At 34.8% G+C, this 17,273-nt stretch overlaps 1 protein-coding gene across 4 annotated transcripts in view; it reads left to right on the top strand.

The window, feature by feature from the left end:
• STRN3 (striatin 3) overlaps nt 1–16,894 on the top strand; it is a 40,999-nt gene extending 24,105 nt beyond the window's left edge. For 2 of the 4 annotated variants that reach the window (XM_026664525.2, XM_026664524.2), the window contains 10 exons: nt 5,765–5,905; nt 9,184–9,317; nt 10,555–10,730; nt 10,830–10,877; nt 11,330–11,451; nt 11,768–11,935; nt 12,369–12,509; nt 13,052–13,159; nt 15,045–15,131; nt 15,223–16,894. In XM_026664525.2, the coding sequence (XP_026520310.1) occupies nt 5,765–5,905; nt 9,184–9,317; nt 10,555–10,730; nt 10,830–10,877; nt 11,330–11,451; nt 11,768–11,935; nt 12,369–12,509; nt 13,052–13,159; nt 15,045–15,131; nt 15,223–15,392 (1,295 nt within the window). In that variant the 3' untranslated portion in view covers nt 15,393–16,894. The remainder of the gene's footprint in view (nt 1–5,764; nt 5,906–9,183; nt 9,318–10,554; nt 10,731–10,829; nt 10,878–11,329; nt 11,452–11,767; nt 11,936–12,368; nt 12,510–13,051; nt 13,160–15,044; nt 15,132–15,222) is intronic. The other 2 variants (XM_087951797.1, XM_087951796.1) reach the window with 1 other exon arrangement.
• Nucleotides 16,895–17,273: the final 379 nt, after the last annotated feature.

The raw sequence follows: 17,273 nt of genomic DNA, 5'->3' as shown, positions 1-17,273 counted from the left end.
GGGGAATAGGTTTAAGGCAGGAGGAACTTATATGATAAATAATATACTCAGTTTGCAGGACTGAAGTTTACATTCTAATTCTATCTCAGATGTACATTCTATCAGTAGAATTTACTTACAGGTGTGTACATGTAAAAGAAACACACAAAAAGAATAATGCAATTGAATATTTTCACCCTTTTAGTAATATTTTAAAAATGTGCTTTAGAGGATTATTTTTCTTTTTTTTCTTCCTTCTTCTTTTCTTTTTTGCATGTTAACTTGCACTACTTGTTTAACCCAGTACTAATTGCATTATTCTGAATGGGCCTTTCCTGCCTCTTCTGAAATGTTTCTAAATCTGTTATTATTTTCTCCTTTATCTCAAATACAAGCATCTGTTAGAAGATTATTGAAATTGCAGTAGAGAATTGATCTAATGAATAACAGGTTTTAATTTTGAAAATTCTAAAAGATAATTATTTTTGAAGTCCACAATCTTACTAAGCATAGCAAGAAACTAAAGGATTAGTTTATATGCAGCTGAAGAAAGTGAACATTATTTGCTTTTTTCATCACACTATTTTACAAGCAGAACAGCTCCTTTATTTTGACAATTGGTGAAAGTACTGGAGAAATCAGAAGTACTTATGTTAGTGCTTGAAATAATCTGAACTGTATGTATGGATGTATGTGCCATGTATTACAGGTAGTCCTTACAACTTGCAGCCATTTGTTTAGCAACAGTTCAAACGGTGCTGAAATGATTTACAACTGTTCCCCACATTTACTACCATTGCAGCATTCCCTATGGTCATGTGATTGTGGTTCTGGTGTTTAGCAGCTGTTGCACATTTATGATGGTTGCAGCATCCCAGGGTCACTTGACCACCATTTGTGATGGCTTCTGATAAGCAAAGTCAATGGGGAAGCCAACAGAGAAGCTTGCAATGGAGAAGTCAGCAGGCATGTCTCACTTAACAATCCTGGTGAATCACTTAACAACCTCAGCCAAAAGAGCATATAATCGTATGTGGTCACATGTTGCCTCATTTAATGACCACACCACTTACAGTTATGCTCATAAGTTTACAGACCCTGGTGATTTTGGCCTGATAACATGCACACAGGTTGGCACAAAGGGGTTTGAATGGCTATTAAAGGTAACCATCCTCACCTGTGATCTGTTTGATTGTAATTAGTGTGTGTGTATAAAAGGTCAATGAGTTCCTGGACTCCTGACAGACCCTTGCATCTTTTATCCAGTGCTGCACTGACGTTTCTGGCTTGTGAGTCATGGGGAAAGCAAAAGAATTGTCCAAGGATCTGCGGGAAAAGGTATTTGAATTGTATAAAACAGGAAAGGGATATAAAAAGATATCCAAGGAATTGAGAATGCCAATTAGCAGTGTTCAAACACTAATCAAGAAGTGGAAAATGAGGGGTTCTGTTGAAACCAAACCACGGTCAGGTAGACCAACTAAAATTTTAGCCAGAACTGCCAGGAAAATTGTTTGGGATGCAAAGAAAAACCCACAAATAACTTCAGGTGAAATACAGGACTCTCTGAAAACATGTGGTGTGGCTGTTTCAAGATGCACAATAAGGAGGCACTGGAAGAAAGATGGGCTGCATGGTCAAGTCTCCAGAAGAAAGCCATTACTACGCAAATGCCACAAAGTATCCCACTTACAATACGCGAAACAGCACAGACACAAGCCTCAAACCTTCTGGCACAAAGTCATTGGAGTAATGAGACCAAAATTGAGCTTTTGGTCACAGCCATAAACGCTACATTTGGAGAGGAGTCAACAAGTCCTATGATGAAAAGTACACCATTCCTACTGTGAAACACGGAGATGGATTGCTGATGTTTTGGGGATGTGTCAGCTAAAAAGGCACAGGAAATTTGGTCAGAATTGATGTCAAGATGAATGCAGTATGTTATTAAAAGATACTGGAGGAAAATTTGCATTCATCAGCCCGGAAGCTGCGCATGGGACGTACTTGGACATTCCAACATGACAATGATCCTAAACACAAGGCCAAGTCGACCTGTCATTGGCTACAGCAGAATAAAGTGAAGGTTCTTGAGTAGTGTCCTGACCTCAATATCATGGAGCCGCTCTGGGAAGATCTCAAATGTGTAGTTCATGCAAGAATTTACAGGAAGCCCAAGAATTTACAGGAACTGGAGGCTTTTTGCCAAGAAGAATGGGCATCTGAGAAGATAAAGAGCCTCATTCACACATACCACAAAAAACTTCAAGCTGTCATTGATGTTAAAGGGGGCAATACACCGTATTAAGAACTGGGGTATGTTTTGATCAGGGTCATTTGGGTAGTTTCTGTTGTCATTATGATTTAAAAAGAGTAAACACAGTTGATTGATAATAAATGGCTAACCATGAGTGAGCCAACCACTAACCATGAGTGAAAGAAAAGTTTTTGTGATATCATTCATATTCTCTGAAAAATGGCCAAGAAAGCATAAATTCTGCCAGGGTATGTTAACTTATGAGCACAACTGTAACAATTTTTTCAATCCCTTTTGTAGTCATAAGTCATAGACTATACGTATTTTTTAGTCAAAGGGATTTTTTTGGGGTAGTGTAGAACATTCAAGTAAGTAATGTAATTAGTATTTGCTGAAAGGATAATACTAAAAAATGTTTGCAATAATTATAGCCTGATTTAACCCTAATGGTCTACAAGTGGTATTCTAAACCTTTTTGAGCAAACCAGATACAGAACATGACCAGAAAAGCTAATTCTACTTTATTGTAAGGTTACATTAATAGAATTTTGTAAGTCTGAAGGTACAGACTGCCATCATCACTTGTAATCACCTGATTAATTAGGGTAGGTCTTTCCTAAGTTTCTTCACCTGGCTATCAATCCATTGGAGGTTTTCTCTATCTCTCCTCTCTCTCTCTCATTTTAATGTTTCCTAGGCAACATCTCTCCCCCTCATCTCACAAGTACATATAGGTACTCAAAGTCCAAACAAAGGCTTTGAGTATGTACAGGTACTCAAAGTCTAAACAAATACATAAACCATTTCTGTAAATAATATTTATTTATTTATAAAATTTATTTGCCACCCATCTCATATCCAACAACTGGGTGGCTTACAATATATATTTTATTGTTATAAATCAACAGTAAAAAAAATCTAGTACGTTAAAGGCAACATTAACTTAACTTAAGGGCCAAATGCCCTGTGGAAAAATGCTGTTTTGACCTTTCTGAAGCAATTTTTGAAGTAATTGTAGAAGAGAGACCATCCTTAATTATGGTGCAGAATGCGGTATAAAAGGAAGTAAATATTAAGAATATCTGTTACCTGGCCCATGTCCCATAAATCTTGTTGAAGAAAACAGCTGAAATACATCCTCTATAAATGACTGGATGCAGATTTGATTTTGGTCAGGTATTGCCAATCCTGATATTGTACTTTTAAGGGTGCTAATCAGGAGTTCGAATTCGAACTGGATGTGTATTGGCAACTTCAGAATAGGTATTTATGGTTGCTCTAAAAACAAATTTTGTACCACATATAGCTTCTGGGTCTCCTCCAAAGGCAGCTAAACAGAATGCATTGTAGTAGACTACTTAGGTGGTGATAAGGGTACTAATTCCTATTGTTGGAGCATTTTAGGCAGAGAGGGTTGTAACTGGTGCACTTCTGAACCTGTTTGTAGTATAAACCATCAGTTCAGGAGAACCCCAAAATCATATACCAATTCCTTGGGGGAGAGAGTAACACTATAATGTAACTACCAAAACATTTGTTGTAAGATTGCCCTAAAATTTATCAAACTCTGTCTTGGTAGGACTTAGACTTAACATGTAGAATCTTACAAATTCCAGAAACCAGTTTGGGACTTTCACAGCATGTCCCGTTCAGGGTGAGATAGCAGCAAAAACCTGGATTTTTTTAGTATAGGTCAGTGGTGGCTAATCTTTTCTTCGTCACATGCTGAAAGTGCCTGGACCCATAATGCAATGCATGCGCCTACCCGCCCCCTGTGCATGCGGGCGTGACCTCCCCACCGCACCTATGCACGTGCGCCCTGCATTACACGGAAGATACCCGACAATCAGCTGGCTGTCGGGATGCGCATGCGCAGTGCATCTCTTCTGGGCGACAGCTCACGTGCCGGCAGAAATGGCTCTGCATGCCACTTCTGGTGCACATGCCATAGGTTCGCCATTACGGGTATAGGTAGTCCTTGATTTATGACCACAGTTGAGCCCAACATTTCTGTTGCTAAGCAAAACAGCTGTTAGTGGGTTTTGCCCATTTTACAGCCTTGCTTGCACAGTTAAGTTAGTAACATGGTTGTTAAGTGAATCCAGCTTCTCCATTGACTCCACTTGTCAGGCGCAAAAGATGATCACATGATCCTGGGACATTACAGGCATCAGAATATAGATAGGTTTATAATTGCTTGAACATCTTGGATAATTTGACAAAACATTCATTGCTAACTATAATGTAGAGATGCTAAGAAAACATGTTTTTATTTATGAGTATTAGTCAGTTATAGATTTCAGTGGTTTTAATGAGTCAAGCTTCAGTGTATTTTCAACATCAGGAAAAAAACAAATGTGGCTTTCATAGTATCAGAGAATTGCTTTTGTCCTGTTTCCCTATCTGTATTTCTTAAAGCTAGATGGATCTCATTTCTTTTGCTTTTCTGGACTTCCATTTTTGGGCATTTTCTATCTTATTTCTGTGGTGTAATTCTGGGATTTCTGGGGCTACAAAACATATATTTAGCATTGCATACATATAGTACAACTGTCCACCCTGATCTGCTCAGGGGAAATAGATGAAATAGAAATTCTATGTTGTATCTCAATTGTAATTTTTTTCCAACCCAGGAGAGTATTAGAAATAAATTGTATAAAATAGGTCAGTAATCTTATCAACAAGATAATTTGCTGAAAATTGAACAAAATAGAACAAAATTTGAGATCAAGGCAAAAGAAAGATTAGGTCTGAAAATGGGCTGAATGTGGCCAAGGCTGTAGATAATTTTTTTTTAAAAAAATCCTCCAGTGTATCTCTGAAATAGGTAGTTGGACCATAGCTTGGAATGTTATGGATTCCCTCATTCTCAAACCTCCGCCCTTCCTGTTTATATGACTCAGAGTGGAGCTATTAGTAAAGAAGAATTCCAGAAAGTATGTGCTAAGTGGATTTCCTACCTTTTATATGAGAAAATGTTTTTTGTATTTTTTTAAATCCTTCATTGGAGCTACATCTCATATTAACAATTCCAGATCGGCTTTCTGGTTATTAATGATGGTTCTAAACGTTAAGTGTGCTTTGATACTTATAAATTACTTTTTTATTTAGAAACCCAGAAAAGGGGAAAGTTGACAGTTTGTTGCCTCCCAGTCACCCAATCTTTGTTCCCCTTTTGGTAATCAAACCTCTGTCTGGTATTATCAATTAATAAAAATGCTGGGGTGGTTTGTACATAAATTCAATGGCCTTTCATAAGTTCAGACATTCCAAGTTTTCCCCTCTTTTACCGTAAGCAGAACCCCAGCAATTTAATTTAAACAAAAAAACAGTCTGAATCCTTTTTTTTTTTTTTTTGGAAGCTTCATTTTTAATTCTTTTTCAAATATGCAAAATATGTTTTATGAAAGCATCTTTATTTAATAACATCACATTAAAATAATATTAATTAGCAAACTGGGCGTGTAAATGGATATCAATTTAAGAGGGAGCAATAAAATGAACTTTGCTGCTGACATTAATTTACAGGGGTCAACAGGACAAAACTGCACGACATGATATCTGATCTGGGCGATGATGAGCTATCCCACATCCCTTCAGGAGTCATTAATCAATCTAGGTCACCCTCTTCTAGAATGACTGATCATGAAGGTGCAAGAGCAGAGGAAGGTACAACAAATTCACCTATTTATTTATATTTAGAAATTTTGATATAAAATACATTTATAGCCCATATGAACCAGTTGCCTATATTAAGATGCCCTTGCAACTTGGTTCTGAAAAGACTACCACTTTACATTCACCAGCTTTTGTTTTGAATTATAGAAAATTTATACTTAAAATTGAGTTTAAAATATATACATAGAATAAATTAACTTAATAAAACAACAGCGAGCAACAAATTCTAAGAAATGAATGAAATAAATTTTCTGGTGAGGAATGATTTCCTGTTTTATTCATTCTAGTGTAAGATTTTCCCTCCAAAAGTTGGATTCACAGTAACTGATAGCACCAATAAAGAGTAGAATTGATTTTTAGCAGTTACTCATATATTTTGGAATATGTAAATAAGTGCTAATGAAAATCTACATATTCATTAGTTTTGAATATTTAATGCAATTTATGCTCCTAAAAATTCCCTCCAGCAAAATAGAACCTTTCCTTAAAAAACAAATTTTTTCAAGTGAACAAATGGATTACAATGTAAACCTTTGATATATTAGATTTATGTAGAAAACTATGGACATTCACACAAACATCTTGACATTAGTTGGTCCACTGTCACTATTATTAGTCCTGGATCCTTTATTGTCAGCAAGATATGTACTTTGCAGAATCACAGAATTGTTGTCAAACCTGATTAACAATGTGTGAGTCATTAAGCTATTCAAAGAGATATGTGGTCACTTTTATGATATCCATTGTAGCTGGATGGATCTGCTTATGATGCATAGAGGAATGGATGTATGACCTCATTCATCACAGTGCAGAATTCATGTTGAAGTTTATTTTAAATAAATAAACAATAAATAAATTTTGTCTTTGTCAATACTAAAGTATATCCTAATAATGGAAAGGATTGGCTTTTATTTTTATTTTATTTTTCAACTATGCTCTGCATATGTATGATTTTTTTTGGTCACTTGTTTTGTAATTTCACTGAGCTCTCCATTATCAAGAAATACAAACAACATCATTATAAATAAAACTACATCATTCTTTATATATATTTTTACTCTAACAATAATTGCAATGAAAACTACTGTATTTTTCGGAGTATAAGACTTTTTCCCCCCCTAAAAGAAGGTGAAAATTTGGGTGCATCTTATACACCGAATGTAGCCCCGCCCGCCCGCCAGCCCCCACTCTTTGACCTCTGCCTCCCAGCAATTTGCCTCCTTACAGCAAACAATCTGTTTCAGCTTCAGCATAGCCTGATTAGCACAAGCAGCTGATTGTCGGCCTCCCAAGGATCAGCTGTTTCAGGCTGCAGGGATTGCCATAGCCTATTGTTGCCTCCGCGCATCTCCACATCCCATTTTCAGCCTCCATGCGCCCCATTTTTGGCCCGTTCCAGGCGGCAGGGATCGGAACAGGCGGAAAATGGGGTGTGCGGAAGCAGTAATAGGCGATGGCAATCCCTGCAGCCTGAAACAGCTGATCCTTGGGAGGCTGATCCAGTTGACAATCAGCTGCTTATGTTAATCAGGCTGTACTGAAACTGAACCAGGCTGTTTGCTGCGAGGAGGCAAATTGCTGGGAGGCAGAGGCAGATTTTTTTTTTCTTGTTTTCCTCCCCAAAAGCTAAGTGCGTCTTATACTTTGGAGCGTCTTATTCTTCGTATTTATACTCCGAAAAATACAGTAATTGATCTTAACATGAAGAGTGTGCGTACAAGATTTCTAAGATAACTAACCTGATATTTCAGTGTAAAGAGAGAAAATCCTTAAAATCCATATGAAAAGATCCAATGGTTTGAAACCATTTCGCTTTATTAATTAATTTGAAAGAGTGATTCATTTTTTCAAACTTTTTTGTGGAGGAAAAAAGCATATCTACAATTAACAGATCCACTGAATGTTCCCTACTGAAGGAAGATGGATTTTTGTTGCTTCCAATGCCACCTTTCATTTTCTTTTAAAGAGTACCACTTCCCTGTAAAACAGCTTTTTAGTATATAAAGCTTTGTTCTTGGAGTAATGGAAGGAGAAGAATATAAGAATATTTCCTTTCTTGCTTTGTCCTATAAGCAGAATTCTGCTTATACTTAAAACATAGCTATTCCAATATTGTATGATGTATTTAAAAACAATTTATTGGATTTTTACCTTCTGCGATCTTAACACACTCTCATTGGCTTACAAATAAAATAAAACTCCAATAAAAAGCAAACATGCAAAAAATACAAAAAAGGAATAAAATCCATAAAAAGCATAGAATACCAAAACAATGAGCTGCCATTACTCAAACACCTTTTAACATTATTTCAGAAGATGACAACAGTAGGAACAAATCTAACTTCAAGTGGGAAGTCATTCTGAAGGGCTGGCACTATCAGCAAACAACAACACTAATGAATATCGCTTCTCCTTGACCTCCCAAAAGTAGGAAACAATCAACTGCTTCTTCCAGCAAAATCATAATGGTTCTGTTAGGGAGATGCAGTCTTTTAGGTAGCTTGCTGCCAAGACATAAAGAGCTTTGTTGGTTAACACTGTACTTTATTTATCGACTGACTTAATTTATGTGGCTGCCCATTTCACATAAGTGACTCTATTGTAAGCTACCCAGAGCCACTTATGCGAGCATCTGGGCTGTGTATCATGTACCAGCTGATGCTTCCATATGGCAGCCATGTGTAAGGTGCATTGTAGTGGTCTACATATGTAGTGATGAGAGCATGAGTCATTGTTGCAAAAAAAAATTGTTCATTAAAATAAAATATAATGGGAAAACTGTTTTGTAAAGCAGTTGTGTAAGAGATAGCAAAGAGGAAATAATCCCCATAATCTCTTCTGCATCTCTTCTCCAAGTCTTTTATAAAGAGGTTCTTTGGAGACATGCAAGAGGATAGGATGATGCAGAGGAGAATTGAGGGAACATGTCCATTGCAAGAATGGAAAAGAATATGCTTTTGAAAAGGTGAAGCAAATTAGTTGTATTCTTTCTTATGTATAATCCTTAATATTTAAAATAGGTATGATAATTAAAATTGACCTTGACTTTCTGCAATAATTGATAATTTTATATAATAATTGAAATAATTCTGCATAACACTTTGTGATGTCATGTTACATTTCGAGGTTCTTAAATTATAAATTGCAAAACTATTCAGACAAGCATAAAAGCTCTGCATTTATGCTTGGTATATTTTTATATTTAGTTAAGTCTTTAAACTCAAATATTAATTTACATATATTAATAAACAGTGTTTTGTTTCTTATAGCTGAGCCAATAACGTTTCCATCTGGAGGGGGCAAGTCGTTTATTATGGGTTCAGATGATGTATTGTTAAGTGTACTAGGCCTTGGGGATCTTGCAGATTTGACTGTGGCAAATGATGCAGATTACAGTTATGATGTAAGTATAATATGTTTAACACCTAATATCTTTTAACTGAACCAATATCTTTTAACTGAACCAAGAACTTTGGGAATGTTTAGAACACTCTTTCCCATCCTTGGCAGTTCAGGTACATGGACTTCAAATCCCAGAACACCACAACTTGCATGGCTATTGATACAAATTCTAAGAGTTGGAATCCACAACCTGGAAGTTACCACGATTGAAAAACACTGCTTTAGAACTATCAATAATGCTGCAGTATTGTGATATACATTTCTCTAAATCTTGTAAATAGATAATTTCTGATTGGAGAATCAACACAAAAAAATATACTGTGCCACGTATTTATTGAATTCATTGAATGAACATTTACTGTCTTCATTGGGAAAATTATGTGAAGATTTAGGTTTAGTAGCTGGTAGTACCTCATTTAGCAGGAACTAAATGTACCTATCCCAAGAACATTGGTTTGGAAGTATTTTGCCATAACATTTTTATTTAGGTTAAGAACACAGTTGCGATTTAGCTACTCTAAAATACAAAATTTCTTCTCTTGTAGATATGCATGCAATTTAGGATTATTCTAATGCTGTTTGTTTAAACAAATTTTCAGTTCACAGATAGCATGTCTTATACAAGTTGTTTGTACAATATAATCCATTACTTCTCAATAATTACAATCTTTTCCAGATCCTGATACTGCAAAGGAGTCTCAATTTATGATATCCCCATTATTATAAGTTTCATGGTTGAGATAACATGCTTCAGGAAATGAAATGTAGGCTTTTTCTCCAAACCTAATATTTCTCACTGATATCAGAAAGTTCCACTTTTGATTCATTTATCCCAGAATATTGTTCCAAAAGTCTAATGGAGCGTTGGGATGAGATTTCAAGCATTCTAGGCATTCTATTAATCATTTCCCAGAGCTTCTCAGTAAATCAAGATGGACCCAAAGAGAGTAGTGACGCACGGTCATGTCACCATGTTTTATGATAATTTTGCTAAAAAATGGCATTCATTTCTGGTTTTTAGCAAAACTGTGGCCAGTGCAAACCATTAGTTGCATTATCAGTTAACAACTGCTGCAAACAGGATTGTAAAATTGCATTAGTCACATGATCAGCCCCTTTTAGAGTTGTCACAACTTACAACTGTAGTGGTTAGGTTCCATTACAATCATCAGTTGAGGACTACCTATATAGCTGTATGCTTTTGTTACTTATGTTAACATTATTCATTTTTATTTTAGCTGCCAGCCAATAAAGATGCTTTTAGAAAAACATGGAATCCTAAATATACATTGCGCAGCCATTTTGATGGAGTGCGAGCGTTAGCTTTCCATCCTGTGGAGCCTGTGCTGGTTACAGCCTCTGAGGATCATACCCTAAAACTTTGGAACTTACAAAAAACAGTACCTGCCAAAAAGCAAGTATTTTTTTACATATGTTAAAGAACATGGAAGTTCTGACGTTTTAATACTTCATGATAATGCTCACAGATTGCCTTTTGACATTTTTATTTTAGGAGTGCCTCATTAGATGTGGAACCTATTTACACATTCAGAGCCCATATGTAAGTATATTTTTTTTTTAATATTCCTGACAAATGCTTCTCCAGGTAGCGCCCAAAAAGTTCTACATCAGAAATTGTTGATTCATTGGCTATACAGTCATGCATTTGATTTTATTTAACTTTAAAACAAAGCAATCAGTTATATTCTGAATATATTTGTAATCTTTAAAAATGGCTTATATTAATTATGTAATTTAGAAAAAATCTGCATCAAACATAGCAGCCTACACATATATATAAAAATACAGATTCTTATTTATAGATGGGAAAAGAGGAAGGACTTAGTACTTTTAATCAATGTATTAAATATGGCTTACAGTATATACAACTTATACATTCAATAGCAAAAGTCATATGTTTATGTTTTAAAAAAATTGATAATCTGAACTATCTAAATTCAAAATTTTAATTGTTCTATTAATAGTAATAGTAGTCCCTTTGTTTTAAAATAGTGGATCTGTGCTATCCTTGGCAATTAGTTCTAACGGAGAACAGTGTTTTAGTGGTGGTATTGATGCAACTATTCAGTGGTGGAATATGCCTAGCCCTAATGTGGACCCTTATGATACATATGGTAAGCCTTATCTATAAATGTTGTGATGTGTAATATCAATCGCATAATTAACCTCTCTGAGATAACCTTTATGTTGCATAATAAACTGAATGATTGTTCATATTAATTTAAATTAAAATGTTTTCTGTGATCTTTGGACTGATCTCAGTCAAGATCCATATAGCATGTTAATTAAGCTGTGAACTAATATGTCATTATTAGTAGTGTTAAATTTGGCAGTTATGGTTTTAGTAAAATAGTTGTAGCATGAGCTAAATTAATACTAGTTGACAAAAATTCTGATTTAAATTTTTTTAAAATATATATTTTCCTACAGAGCCAAATGTTCTAGCTGGCACATTAATCGCTCACACAGATGCTGTCTGGGATCTCGCTTATAGTGGTATAAAGAATCACTTACTATCTTGTTCAGCAGATGGCAGTGTTAGGTTGTGGAATCCACCTGAAAAAGTGACCTGCATTTGCACTTACAATGGAAATAGAGGTGAGCTATGAAGAAGGTCTTTACTTTTTAAAGAAAGATCAGAAGATTAAATTAAATAAACTAAAGAGTTGATTAATAGTAATTATAAAAATCAAAATTATAATAGGTAATTGTAATAATTCTAACAGAAGTTTTTTAACCACATGCTTTGGCTATACATTGATGCCATCTTGGTAGATCTGAGACAGTGGTCCAGATAGTGTGGGAAGAGATGGTATCCTATCCATTTATTTTAGGATGACAAAGATATTAGCAATCAATGGAATTGGTTTTAAAGAAAGGTAGGTAGGTTTTAATTATTTTCCAGATAGATTTATTATGTTATGAATTAGTACTTCTAAGAAAACACTGGATGAAGAAATGTAAAAATTTGGGTGTAACAAATAAATAGTTTTTACAGAATTTATGGGTTTTTTTTTCCTGTATGCTTTAGAATATGGAATACCCACATCAGTTGACTTCATAGGCTGTGATCCTGCCCATATGGTGACATCGTTCAGCACTGGCAACACTGTCATCTATGATTTGGAAACATCTCAGTCACTGGTAATGCTGTCCTCACAAACAGATTCTGGTAAATTTGTTTCTTTTATTTCATTTTCATTGCTTGAACTTAATCTTATAAGTATATTGCATCAAATTGACCAAATTGTTTTGCATATCAAATTGAAATGGTTCAAGTTCAAACATTCAGGATAATGAATTGCAATGAACCATTGTTTGTCTTGTGCTCTGATGCTCTTATTTGCACACAAAGAAGAGAAATTAAAAGTTGTATGATGTCAGCTTGCTGCAAACTTAAGTTTTGCCATTTATAAACATTGGATGGATGGAAATTTTTACACTCTGGTTTTCAAAGGAAACAAAGAATCAGAGGAGAAAGTCAAATTTAAAATTTGCTATTATTCCATCTCATAATGATTGCAGTTTTAACTTCTGTGGAAAGTTCTGCCTGTATCCTCAATGGAAATTTCCTAGAAATTTGTCTAACTTAATAACATAGTCATAGTTTTAATGATTTTGAAATAGGAGGCTAAAGCAAACTGTCTATGTTAATGCTTCCTTAATACCTTACGCTTAATTAAAGTGCAATAATTGCTTATGTTTCATTCCTAGGATTGCAGTCAAGCAATCACATTAACAGAGTAGTAAGTCATCCTACGCTTCCTGTAACAATAACAGCTCATGAAGATAGACACATAAAGTTTTTTGACAATAAAACGGGTAAGGAAATAAAAACAGAGGTTTTTTTTTTGAAATTTCCAAGTTTTATATTTCACCTTTTTCTTTACATTTTGGCTTATTTCAATGTTTGCCCTGTCTTTTTTATTATTTGGTTTTTTTTCTTCTGCTTTTCTTCCATAATCCCCATATTCTTCATATTCTTATTTGCCTTTTTGTCTTTTTCTTTCTTTGATCTGTTCTTTCATAATAAAAGTGATTGGAAGAGAGCACATTCATCTGACTGTAATGGTTGGTCTCAGCTTGGTTCCTTAAGCTTAACATTAGAAGTATTATTTGATGAATTTTTTAAAGGGATTAAGAAGTCATTAGGATTTAAATTTTGAAGGCTTTTGTGGTGAATCAGAGAATGTTTTCAATAGTTACTTAACTATTTCATGTTTCTATTAATCTGTTAATGACTATAATTACATTTTGAAATCAGGCTTATCAATCCAATAAGTATTTCATCCTGGCACTCACAAGGGATCAGAATAAAATTTAGTACATTACAAAAGAAGATAAATAGTATATTAACTGGGCTTTTGCAAAAGGTGATCACATGACCCCAGAAGACTGTAACCATCATAAATATGAGTCAGTTGTATCCAAATGTAAATCACATGAGCATGGGGATGCTGCAGTGGTCATAAGTGTGAAAAATAGTCATAAGTCACTTTTTCAGTGCCATTAGAATAGAATAGAATTCTTTATTGGCCAAGTGTGATTGGACACACAAGGAATTTGTCTTGGTGCAAATGATCTCAGTATACATAAAAGAAGAGATACATTCATCAAGAGTCAAGAATCATAAGGTACAACACTTAATAATAGTCATAGGGTACTATAAGCAATCAAATCATACTAGGAAACAGTCAATATAGATCATAAGGATACAAGTGACAAAGTTACAGTCATACAGTCACAAGTGGGAGGGTGATAAGGAGTGATGAGAAGGTTAATAGTAATAGTAGTGCAGACTTTGTAAATAGTTGGACAGTGTTGAGGGAATTATTCGTTTAGCAGAGTGATGGCATTTGGGAAAAAACTGTCCTTGTGTCTAGTTGTTCCGGTGTGCAGTGCTCTATAGTGTCGTTTTGAGGGTAGGAGTTGAAACAGTTTATGTCCGGGATGTGAGGGGTCTGTAAATATTTTCACAGCCCTCTTTTTGACCTGTGCAGTATACAGGTCCTCGATGGAAGGCAGGTTGGTAGTAATTGTAACTGAACAGTCATTAAACGAGCTATTGTAAGTCAAGGACTACCTATGCACCCATAATTTAGCATACTGTTCTTCAACAGAAAGAATTGTACATAATTTCCAGTGAAAAGAACAGTGTATTCTAGCAACTATAACCACAGCTTCCATTTCGATATACTTTGTGGCAATATGAAGTTTGATAATATTTTAGTGTGTTGAAAAGAGAACTCAACTTTCAGAATTTGTTTGAATGGGTAATCATTGTTGGGTTTTTCAGCCTTGCCACCTAATGAGACAAAATGATCCATCTCCATTATTATATTTCTGGACAGCCATTGAGATGACCTTGAAGAAACCCTGCAGCAACAAAAACAAAAACATGTTTTTGTAAGTTGTTGCCATGTAGTTTTTTCAGAGCCACTTCTGTTGCTCTCTACAATTTCTAGCATTTTTACAGAATGAATCTGTTTTATCAATCAAGACTGAAGCAAAAGACCTTGTGCATTTTTCTAAGTGTTACGTGCACTACAAATTTAATGTTTTTCTTTTGATATTATCATTGTCGCATGTCAATTGTTTAAATTTTGTACCACATGTATTTTTTCTTCCAATCATATAATGATTTTACCCTTTAATAAAGTATGAGTCTTTATTCTTCATATATATATATTATGTACATTAATATTAGGTAAAATGATCCATTCGATGGTTGCTCATTTGGATGCTGTCACAAGTTTAGCTGTGGATCCTAATGGAATCTACCTGATGTCTGGAAGTAAGTTAACAAGCTCCTGTATTGCCAAGAGACTCTGTCGTAATGCATTTTTGTTTTACTTATAACACTTCTGTTTACCTCTTTCGTTCAGGTCATGACTGCTCTATTCGGTTATGGAACTTGGACAGCAAAACATGTGTGCAAGAAATAACAGCCCATAGAAAAAAGCTGGATGAATCCATTTATGATGTAGCTTTTCACCCCGCAAAAGCATACATTGCAAGTGCAGGTGCCGATGCCCTTGCCAAAGTATTTGTGTGACACAATAAAGCAGGCCTGCACCTTGATAGCAGGTTTGCCTGGACAAAAAGAGGGACTGCATCACTGCCATCACTGTCAAGGTTACTGATGACACTACATGTAACCAGCCTCAGCAGAGACTGTGTTTGGGGCAGGTATAAATTGGTCAGATTATGATCTCGTGAATAATACTGGGCTGATTCATTTAACTGTAATTACTGTATTTTTGGGGGGTGGGGGGGAAAGCAACCAGTATTTGTAGCCTTGACTGGATACGAACTGAGCATTTGTTCTTTAGGTGTGTCTTTAAACGAACGTGGAATCAAATCTTATTAAAAACGTTTATTTTGGACTCTGTGTGCTGCCTTAGGGTTAGGAATGTGGTGCTCTTGTGGGGGTGAGGTGGGGGGGAGTGAGCTCCAAGAGTAGCTTTCTTTGCATCTCTTAGTATTTTCTGTTTCTCGGTCAAATGCCACAGAATCCCCTTTTAAACTTTTATTTTGCTTTAAAGAAAAAGGAACTAACTTAAAATATTTAGCATTAGTTGCACAAAATATTTCGATAAAATTCTAGTTTTTATATGTCTTTTATATATTTAGCCTGTCATAACAGTGCTCAAGATTGTATGGATGACGGTTTTTCTGCATTATAGTATCCTAAACCAGAGATCTTGCTGCCCTGTCACAACACGGTTCCCTTTGTTGCCTAACAAAGCTCTGCTATGTCCTTTCAATAGGACACTAATTCATCATCACTGCATTACCGGTTTCCTAAAGGACTGTAAAAAAAAGCGTGTAAAAGGAACACAGAGGAATAAAACATGTCCAGCCCTTCCAATGAACTTTTAAAATTAATCTTGACATCCTATCACTATGTGATATTTTGTACATCTTACTGTATTTACGAGATTATTTATCAAGGTTTATCCATCTGGCTAATGGCCTATTATTTATTTCACTTTTTGTTGGACTTTATATTCTTTTTATGTAGTATGTTAATGGGCCCTGTATATCTATTATGGCATTCTTTGAACAGTCTAAAATAGACTAAAAATGGGACATGTAATAGTTTTTAAGTTACAGACAAACTTTTTTTTTCCAGCTAAGCGTCTGGATTAAAGTTGATTCCAAGAAGTTGTTTCAGAACTTCTGGAGTGAAAATGTTTTTATTTGCAGTTCAGATAGAATGCAAAATTGTAGTTGAATCAAGAGTCAGAAATTGGCTGTGTTTTGAATTGTTATTCCTGCTTTTGATTTGTTTTTTTTCAGATGTGCTTCAGTTTATAATGTAACTAAAGATTTTGTTTGTGTAACTGCATGATTAAGACAATAAAGTATTTTTTCTAGTCTTCCACAAAATCTTTTTGATCAGTTTGCGAGTTTTGATGAGTTTTGTAAGTTTTCTGTTTTATGAACTATGAATCAGCAAATTTTTAAGATTGTACAACATAACAAAAAGTACCGCTGTTTAAAAAGATAATGTATATAAAATGCATATAATAAATACTAAATGGTGTACCTGTATATTACTGTTGGCTATATTTTGTTACAAAATTTATGTGTATCATTTTGTTCTCTAAGTAATTGAACTAGGAAATTAATGTTTAAATAACACAAGTATTGTTTACATGTTGAGATAACTTCTGTTTTTTTAAGTAGCTGTATTATGTTATTAGTAATTTGGGACACCACTCCTCCCTTACAAGAACTTGTTTCAAAACATATATTTCTGGTATTTTTAAGAGGACAATACAACGGCAAGGTAACATATTTTGTATTTTAATTCATAACAACAATACTGCCTTTGTTCAAATGGCCTTTAAAAATCTTGGACTGGTTCTATGAATTCTACAAATATTGATGTCTTTACTTTAGAGAATAGACAATATATGTCATACTTTTA

This window comes from Notechis scutatus, chromosome 1 (genome assembly GCF_049901735.1).
Source record: "Notechis scutatus isolate UNSWTSFEM ecotype Mainland chromosome 1, rNotScu1.2, whole genome shotgun sequence".
Taxonomy (NCBI): Eukaryota; Metazoa; Chordata; class Lepidosauria; order Squamata; family Elapidae; genus Notechis; species Notechis scutatus.
The sequence above is the reverse complement of the archived record's forward strand: the minus strand, read 5'-3'. Positions and strand labels throughout refer to the sequence as shown.